General features: G+C 40.0%; 1 protein-coding gene across 1 annotated transcript in view; it reads right to left on the bottom strand.

Annotated features, from left to right (window-relative positions):
* Positions 1 to 9,927, bottom strand: part of FAM135A (family with sequence similarity 135 member A) — a 102,218-nt gene that overhangs the window by 26,684 nt on the left and 65,607 nt on the right. Inside the window, exons 10-12 of the mRNA XM_007447209.1 lie at positions 3,696 to 3,769; positions 2,199 to 2,353; positions 9 to 1,986 (exon numbers count right to left, since the gene is read on the bottom strand). Of these exons, the coding sequence (XP_007447271.1) occupies positions 9 to 1,986; positions 2,199 to 2,353; positions 3,696 to 3,769 (2,207 nt within the window). The remainder of the gene's footprint in view (positions 1 to 8; positions 1,987 to 2,198; positions 2,354 to 3,695; positions 3,770 to 9,927) is intronic.

Below are 9,927 nucleotides of genomic sequence, written 5' to 3'. Positions count from 1 at the left end.
CCTGCTGAAGATTACTAATTTCTTTGTCAGAAGCTTCCTTCTGAGGGCTAACTGAATTGCTGTAGCTAACAGTACACGTGTCATAAGTATCTGTACTGCTTTGACAGCCAAAATAATTTTCCACAAGCCCTTGCTTTACCATATCAGGACTGGCTGAAAAAGGGTCACCTGTACCCAGGTGCGTTTCATCTTTAACTGTAGGGGCTTCTGAATACATTTGTTTGAGATTTAACGCATCGCTATTTTTTCTTTTCACAGTTCTATCTTCACTGACGTCTGTCCTGGTAGAAATGGAACCTGAAACGACACAAGGGGTGCCTGAACAAACCAGTCCCGAACTTAATGGAACTGCGGTCCCTGCAGGGTCACAAGATTTATCAGGACTCTGGGAGTCTTTACACGAAGTGTCCAAGTTAGGTTTGGAGCTGCAACTACTTTTCACATCACTGGAAGTACCTTCGTCTGAAAAAACAAATTGTAAAGGGTCTTTAGTGCTTGAATTTAAGGAATGTATTGCTATCATTTCATTGTCCAAATGCCCTGAAAACATGACACTCTGCTGTTGCAACATAATACTTGACTTCTTCCTATCGTCACATTTTGGCACATCAATTGTTCCTAGATTCAACACGGTTCTGCTATCGCTTAGGTGGCATTCAGGTACAACAGATTTCTTAGGATTTTCATCAGGTGACAGCTCATCGTCAGAAGGCAGAGAGTTTATGGACGTTAAGGATGACTGGATCTCACTGAAAGCACTTGTGCTCTCAGTACAGTGGCTGCCTACTGAAAACTTTACATTATGATCCGGCTTCATCAAAAGCTGAGGAAATAACCTTTCGTTATTGGAAAGACCTTGCCCTTGTACAGTTTCAAAGACTAGGTCAGGGTTTGGATGTGTTGCAACAGAGCTTGGTTCACTTTCCACACCTGAATCTGAGAACCGAGACGAGGCACACGTGGCACTAATATCTGGTAACTTAATTGAGTCTCCACTCACTACAACATGATATTCTCTTGTAGAAGAAGCAGGTTGATTACTTCTTAGCTTAGCTAATGATTCTCCAACAGAACGACACTTTGCTTCCTGCAAAGCTTCCTTTTCAAGTGTTAGTTCTATAGATTTAGATTTACCGTTAGATTCTAAGGACTCAAAGTTGGGTAGTTGTAAACTATCCGCAAATATTTCATCTTGTCGAAGCTCTGTCCAAGGTCCTATTTTAACAGTTATTTTCTCTCCACTGAAAGGGTCTTTATTAGAGGGCTTTACTTCAATTGTCCTAACTCCCGAAGTGGGGGCAGTTTGATGATCATGGCAATCATCTGATGAACTTCTGGATGCCACACTGTGTTCCACTTGTGCAATTTCACTATCGTCCTGGGAGATATCAAGTTTACCTGAAATGGACAAATTTGCACAAAGATTTAGGCTGCCAGAGGTCAAAGGATCAAACAGGTCTGGTTGCATATTTTCAATATCTGGAGACTTTTGTTCAGTTCTCTCTGTATTAGCTGGCAAATAGCTAGCTTCCTTTTGACTTGTCTGTCTGATGTAGGTCTTTAGGTCAAAATTATATCCACATATTGTGGTGTCCAGACCTTCCTTCTGACTATGTGAAGGATTGCCTTCAAAGCTTTTAAAGAGATCATTTGATGCTGTGCTTTTCAAACATTTGTAGCCTACCAAAACCACAGAATCCTTAGAGTTCTGTTTTATTAATTTTTTTGTGTTTTCAGGTTTCATTGTTTTCATGAGCTTAGTAACCTTAACCTTGGATTTATTTGATTCTTCATTCTTTCCTTTTAGAGACTTTGTTAGCTGCTTTTCACCTTCTGTAGACCAAAAACTGGAGGCCCCAGCAGGTCTGACTTTCAACTCTGGGCTGGAAAGTCCAGCTAGAGAGCTTTCTTCAGTCTCACATTTATCCATTCTACTGGACTCTGATCTCTGAAGACTCTGAATTCCCATCCAGGGTGCATCTAAGTCTTTTATCCAAAGAAAAAGAAATTCAGGTTTAAAACGAGGTATAAGAACTCATATGATTAAGACTACTTTCTCTGACTATAACTTTCTAATATCCTCAAAAATAAATAAAACTGGAGGGGGGAAAACAGCCCCACATTAAGGAATGGCTTTATGTATATTAGAATATACTGAAAATGACACACACAGCTTACATATTTTAGATTACACTTACCTTCAGTAACTGCATCTAAATACCTGTCTTCAAAGATCACAGGTAATGAATTGAGATCTCCATCTAATTCACTACACTCAATAGGCAGGGGTGGGAGAGAGCTGCAGAAGGAAGTGTTTTTGAGAGCGGTGCACATCTGGAGGTGACTCTGAGCACTGAAAAACATGTCTTATGTCAGACTGCAATCTAGACAATCACACCAATTTCACCTCATCATCTCTCCAGGACCACCCCTCCTCAAGACAACCTCCTTACGAAAGAGCTCCTAGGTCAGAGATAAAAACTGGTACGATGAAAATTATGGTTTGTTGACAAAAATTACTGACTAATAAAATTATTGTTTACTGATAAATTATTTAATTTCTATTACACTCTTCTATATTTTTAATGTTATTTCAAAGTGAGTCATCTGTGCTTCATGTCTGAACATCCTAATTAGCTGAGAATAGCATAGAGGAAAAAGACCAAAAGCTTAAATGCCTGCTAACGATTTGATGATAATATTGAAAAAAAAAGTTAACATGTACTGATGAATACAATTAACAGCTGTTTTAAAAAAGGTATATAACTTTCTAATGCAAAATAGCTTTTTTAAAAAAACTTTCTTATGGAAAATTTGAAACAAATCAAAGTACACAGAACAGCACCATAGGCCCCATCAACAAACGTTTTCCCTTCTTGCTTTGTCTGTACCTCCACTCACTGCCTACCTACACACCCTATGATTATTTAGAGTTGTCTGTTGGGGCATATACTTCACATGCACTGAAACAAACAAATCTTGGCTGCACGATTCTGACAAACGGACACGTGATACAGAACATTTTCCACCTGTCCAGAGAGTACTCTCACGTCTTTCCAGGCAAACTCCCAGCCCAAGTCGACACCAAGACACCCACTCTTCTGACTTGCTTCACCTTAGTCTTACGTGTTCCAGAACTTCATATAAACAGAGTCATATATTCTTTACTCTTTTATGTCTGACTTCTTTCACTCGACATAATGTCCTCAAAATATTCTTTAAAGCCAAAGAAAACCAGATCTAAATGTACTCAGTAGGGAAAATGGAAGGCATCTACTCAGGATATTTGAATTGTAAATCTTTTACATAACAGCAGGAAGTGCCAGTCAGACTACCTGTGAAAATATGTAATACATAATGATAAATGTAAGAGATTCTGACCTGTGAAGATAAAAATACAACAAGACAGCCAAATGAAAGGCTGGAGCCAGGGCTGCATGGGACTCCCAAGGGTGGGGTAGATCTGTGTGGGGAGGGGTAACAGCGCAGTACATTTCTTTATGTAAGGGCGGGGTCTTTAGTGAAGTAATACATAAGATTAAATGCAATTTCACTAAACAGGAGCTTTCTAAACTTCAAATTCTCCTAATTTCTTTCATTGTAAATATTGTATATTCTGTCACTGATAAATTCTGAGATGATATCTTATGTAAAAGGAAATAGAATCATTTAAATTTTGGATTTATGCTACTCACTGAAGTTCCTGGTATGCAATGGCAGCTTCTCTTGGATGTTCAAAACAAAAGAATGCCTCAGAAAATCTGCGCACCTGGAAAATTCCAAAAGGGAGTATGAATAACATGGCACATTTAAAAAGTCAATCAGGAACTGGGTGGCAGGGAAAGAAACCCCCTTTGCGAGGCCCTCCATAACCATCCCTGTGAGAATTACTCTCCCTCCTCAGGGTGGCCAAAGCACTGTATTTTGGTACTTACTGCAAGAATTAAAAGAAAGAATAGAATGTAGGTAAGAAATTTCATTTTATATTATGGATCCACCATTCATCCTCCTTGAAGATGGGGATTCTGTCTGTCTTATTTACCACTACATCCCCACACCAAGAACAGCACCCAGTGCACAGAAGAATGGTGGGATCAGCTAGCACTCCCTGGTGCTGTGTGCCAGGCATCCCAGTACACACCAGCTGAGCTGATGGTGGACTCGCTGGCTCTGTGACCTTCGGCATTTCACCTTGGAGCCTCGATGACTCTTTTTCAATCACACTTAATACTTATTCTTCATAGGGGGTTATTGCAAAGAATAAACAAGGTAATGTACTTGATAGCAGTTTTTAATCTGGAAAGTATCTATAAATATAAGCTATTACAATTACCACTGTAGCATTCACCACATTTTTTCTTAAAATAATTGTATATGTGAACTGTCTCCCCTCCTAACGTGTAGGAACACATTAGAGTAGGAACTGTGTTTTGGATGATCTTTGCTATCCCCCCAAAACATGTCTTGGTATGTTACAGAAGCAAGTACTTGGTAAATACTGGTCAAATGTAGTTGAATATTTCTTCCATATTTGTATTCTGACCCTTTCATTTCTAACTATGCAGGAAAAGGCTTTGTCAGCTATTGGAACAACTGAAGCAACAGTAAGGGGATGGAAAAGATATTTTGTTTGAAGGGTACATGGAGGAGAGAGAAATGATATTATATCTTGGAATTATATTACACCTAAGATTTTTTTCTAAAGGGAAGTACAACTTAGGGGTCTTTGGTTTTAAATGTAGAATGAGGGGCTTCCCTGGTGGCGCAGTGGTTAAGAATCCACCTGCCAATGCAGGGGACATGGGCTCGAGCCCTGGTCTGGGAAGATCCCACATGTCACGGAGCAACTAAGCCTGTGTGCCACAACTACTGAGCCTGCGCTCTAGAGTCTGCGAGCCACAACTACTGAAGCCCGCACCACAACTACTGAAGCCCACACAGCCTAGAGCCCTCGCGCTGCAACTACTGAGCCCACGCGCCACAACTGCTGAAGCCTGCATGCTCTAGGGCCCATGTGCCCCAACTACTGAGCCAGCATGCTGCAACTACTGAAACCTGCACGCCTAGAGCCCGTGCTCCACAGTAAGAGAAGCCACTGCAATGAGATGCCTGCTCACTGCAACGAAGAGTAGCTCCCGCTCACCATCACTAGAGAAAGCCTGCGGGCAGCAGCAAAGACTCAACACAGCCAAAAAAAACATATTCAAAAAAAGAGTCAAATATTTTTAAAGCCAAATGCAGAAAATTATGTATTGTATGCTCCCCCTTGTATTTTAAAAAAGAGAGGAGAGGCTGGTGGTGATGGGGTTCTGGACATGTTACCCCAAATTATGGCACCTTGGCATACTGAATATCTTAAGGTGAAGAAATTTAAGAAAAGGAAGAGCAGGAAAGTCACCCTGACCTCCTCACCAACCCTTCTCCCCTAAAACAGGTCATAAAACCCTCATGTGAGGGTGCCCTCACTATACCCAGAGGAATGGAACGTCCATTCTTATCTCCCAAAACAAAGGAATGGCAAGAAGAAGCCTACAAACAGGGCTTGCTAATAAATTCCCTTGGTTTACTACAATTACTTCATACTCCTCAACCTATCATATTCCTTCATGAACTGTCAACTCTTCATCAAGCCTATCATAAAACACTCAGGTCTGTTTCTTTGGGTCTTCATTTCCTTATGAAGGCTACCTTGTCACATAAAACTTATATTAAACAAATTTGTACACTTCTCAGGGCTTCCCTGGTGGTGCAGTGGTTAAGAATCTGCCTGCCAATGCAGCGGACACAGGTTGCAGCCCTGGTCTGGGAAGGTCCCACCTGCTGCGGAGCAACCAAGCCCGTGCACCACAACTACTGAACCTGCGCTCTAGAGCCTGCGAGCCACAACTACTGAGCCCACGTGCCACAACTACTGAAGCCTGTGCGCCTAGAGCCCATGCTCCCCAACAAGAGAAGCCACCACAAGGAGAAGCCCACGCACCGCAACAAAGAGCAGCCCCCGCTCACCGCTACTAGAGAAAAGCCTGAGTGCAGCAATGAAGATCCAATGCAGCCAAAAAAAAAAAAAATGTACAGTGAATTGGAGAAACATTTTCTTCGTCATCAAGTTATAGCCAGCTGAGTTTCTGACTTCCTAAGCTTGTCTCCCTGAGTTAGTGAGACTAGGTCTTCAGAGGGACAAGTTGACAGGGGGCAATGAAACATCTGTGGGAAGGACGCAACTGTCTTCACCTTCAAATGCTGCTGAAGGCCCCTTCTTCCTCTCCAACACTAAGGGAGACATGAGGAAAACTTATCTGCCTGCCTGCCTGTCTGTCTGTCTGTTAGAGGTATTTTCCCCGAGGGCTGTAAAGTGAAAAGAAATGCAGCCTGAAGTCATCTGGATTCCTGCAGCTGCAGCTGTGCCTGCCTCCCCACCTTCCCTGATCCCTACAATAAGAACCATCATTTCTGGACAGCATCCTCCCTCCCAGGCTCCATGCTAAGCACTTTAGTTTCATTCTTCAATTTGAACCATATAAAAACCCTATGAAGTGGATATATCTTCATTTAACAAGTGAGGCAAGATAACATAGCTGGGCTGTGATACACATGGGATTCAAATAAAGACTTGAGAAAAATGTCAAGACTTGTGCTCCAACCACTGATCCCTTCCCTTCTGCATTAAGACTCCCTGTTATCATAAAGTCTTTCCTTTCCTCTCTGCTCCCAGATGAGGCTCTCTGTCTGAACTTTCTCATGCCCTGATTTCTGGGCAGTGGCAACCAATGAGGAAGAAGGCTGGCACAGCACTGTGAGGCCATCACTAAGGCATCACTGCCACCTGATGGCAGCACCGCTTAATTTTGGGCAAAAGGCAGGCACAGAAAAAAATGTCAAATTTACAAACTCAGGATATGAGTAACAGGTATTAATACTTTGGTGTGTATATATATATATATATATATATATATATATATATATATATCTGTAAGACACGTTTTGAGTATGTACCCTAATTTTAAAGAATCCACTACTTATTTGGCAATATCAACTATTCAAAATTTAACCAGGATGTTAAAAAAAGGCTTTAAGGGTTCAAAATGGGTGTTTATAGTGCTTTAAAGAGTTAAATGTTCCTTTATCTATGTTCACCCTAATAGGTTGTTTAAATTGCTAAGCAATGCTTACTATAATAATTTTAATAAGTAGTTATTAATATAACTATATTTATTATAATTTAATATATTAATCACATATTATTATAATATTTACTATAATAATTTTATACATGCTCATCCAGGTTAGATTCTAATCTGTAGTGCAGAGTCTAAATATGTGATACATTATCTATGTTGCCTTGAAGAAAGAAGGCACCTCACAAATGTTCACTGAACAAATGTTTCTTTTTTTGAATTTATTATTTTAAACAGCAGGTTCTTATTAGTTATCCGTTTTATACCTATTAGTGTATACAAGTCAATCCCAATCTCCCAGTTCATCCCACACCCCTGCCCCACCGCTGTCCCTGCTTGGTGTACGTACATTTGTTCTCTACATCTGTGTCTCTATTTCTGCCCTGAGAACTGCTTCATCTGTACCATTTTTCTAGGTTCCACATATATGTGTTAATGTACGATATGTGTTTTTCTATTTCTGACTTAGTTCACTCTGCATGGCAGTCTCTAGGTCCATCCACGGCTCTGCAAATGGCACTATTTCATTCCCTTTAATGGCTGGGTAATATTCCATTGTATATATGTACCACATGTTCTTTATCCATTCGTCTGTCGATGGACATTTAGGTTGCTTCCATGATCTGGCTATTGTAAATAGTGCTGCAATGAATACTGGGGTGCATGTGTCTTTTTGAATTATGGTTTTCTCTGGGTATATGCTCAGTAGTGGGATTGCTGGGTCATATGGTAATTCTATTTTTAGTTTTTTAAGGAACCTCCATACTGTTCTCCATAGTGGCTGTATCAATTTACATTCCCACCAACAGTGCAAGAGGGTTCCCTTTTCTCCACACCCTCTCCAGCATCTGTTGTCTGTAGATTTTCTGATGATGCCCATTCTAAACGGTATGAGGTGATACCTCATTGTAGTTTTGATTTGCATTTCTCTAATAATTAGTGATGTTGAGCAGCTTTTCATGTACTTCTTGGCCATCTGTATGTCTTCTTTGGAGAAATGTCTATTTAGGTCTTCTGCCCATTTTTGGATTGGGTCATTTGGTATTTTTAATATTGAGCTGCATGAGCTGTTTATATATTCTGGATATTAATCCTTTGTTGTTCTGTTTGCAAATATTTTCTCCCGTTCTGAGGGTTGTCTTTTCATCTTGTTTGTAGTTTCCTTTGCTTTGCAAAAGCTTTTAAGTTTCATTAGGTCCCATTTGTTTATTTTTGTTTTTATTTCCATTTCTCTAGGAGGTGGATCAAAAAAGATCTTGCTGTGATTTATGTCATAGACTGATCTGCCATATGTTTTCCTCTGAGAGTTCATAGTGTCCAGTCTTACATTTAGGTCTTTAATCCATTTTGAGTTTATTTTTGTGTATGGTGTTAGGGAGTGTAGCTTTTACATGTAGCTGTCCAGTGTTCCCAGCACCACTTACTGAAGAGACTGTCTTTTCTCCATTGTATATCCTTGCCTCCTTTGTCATAGATTAGTTGACCACAGGTGCGTGGGTCTATCTCTGAGCTTTCTATCCTGTTCCACTGATCTATATTTCTGTTTCTGTGCCAGTACCATATTGTCTTCATTACTGTAGCATTTGTAATATAGTCTGAAGTCAGGGAGTCCGATTCCTACAGCTCCATTTTTTTCCCTCAAGACTGCTTTGGCTATAGGGGGTCTTTTGTGTCTCCAGACAAATTTTAAGATTTTTTGTTCTTGTTCTGTAAAAAATGTAATCTGATAGGGATTGCATTGAATCTGTAGAATGCTTTGGGTAGTAGAGTCATTTTCAAAAATGTTGATTCTTCCGATCCAAGAACATAGTATGCCTCTCCATCTGTTTGTATCATCTTTAATTTCTTTCATCAGTATCTTATAGTTTTCTGCATACAGGTCTTTTGCCTCCCTAGGTATTTCATTCTTTCTGTTGCAATGGTAAATGGGAGTGTTTCCTTAATTTCTCTTTCAGATGTTTCATCATCAGTGTGTAGGAATGCAAGAGATTTCTGTGCATTAGTTTTGTATCCTGCAACTTTACCAAATTCAATGATCAGCTCTAGTAGTTTTCTGGTGGCATCTTTAGGATTCTCTATGTATAGTATCATGTCATCTGCAAACAGTGACAGTTTTACTTCCTCTTTTCCAATTTGTATTCCTTTTATTTCTTTTTCTTCTCTGGTTGCCGTGGCTAGGACTTCCAAAACTATGCTGAATAACAGTGGTGAGAGTGGACATCCCTGTCTTGTTCCTGATCTTAGAGGAAATGCTTTCAGTTTTTCACCATTGAGAATGATGTTTGCTGTGGGTTTGTCATATATGGCCTTTATTATGTTGAGGTAGGTTCCCTCTATGCCCACTTTCTGGAGACTTTTTATCATAAATGGGTGCTGAATTTTGTGAAAAGCTTTTTCTGCAACTACTGAGAAGATCATACGGTTTTTATTCCTCAGTTTGTTAATATGGTGCATCACACTGATTGATTTGCGTATACTGAAGAATCCTTGCATCCCTGGGATAAACCCCAGTTGATCATGGTGTATGATCCTTTTAATGTGTTGTTGGATTCTGTTTGCTAGTATTTTGTTGAGGATTTTTGCATCTATATTCATCAGTGATATTGGTCTGTAATTTTCATTTTTTGTAGTTATCTTTGTCTGTTTTTGGTATCAGGGTGATGGTGGCCTCGTAGAATGAGTTTGGGAGTGTTCCTCCCTCTGCAGTTTTTTGGAAGAGTTTGAAAAGGATGGGTGTTAGCTCTTCTCTAAA

This window comes from Lipotes vexillifer, unplaced genomic scaffold, assembly GCF_000442215.2.
Source record: "Lipotes vexillifer unplaced genomic scaffold, Lipotes_vexillifer_v1.1 scaffold1180, whole genome shotgun sequence".
Lineage (NCBI taxonomy): Eukaryota > Metazoa > Chordata > Mammalia > Artiodactyla > Lipotidae > Lipotes > Lipotes vexillifer.
The sequence above is the reverse complement of the archived record's forward strand: the minus strand, read 5'-3'. Positions and strand labels throughout refer to the sequence as shown.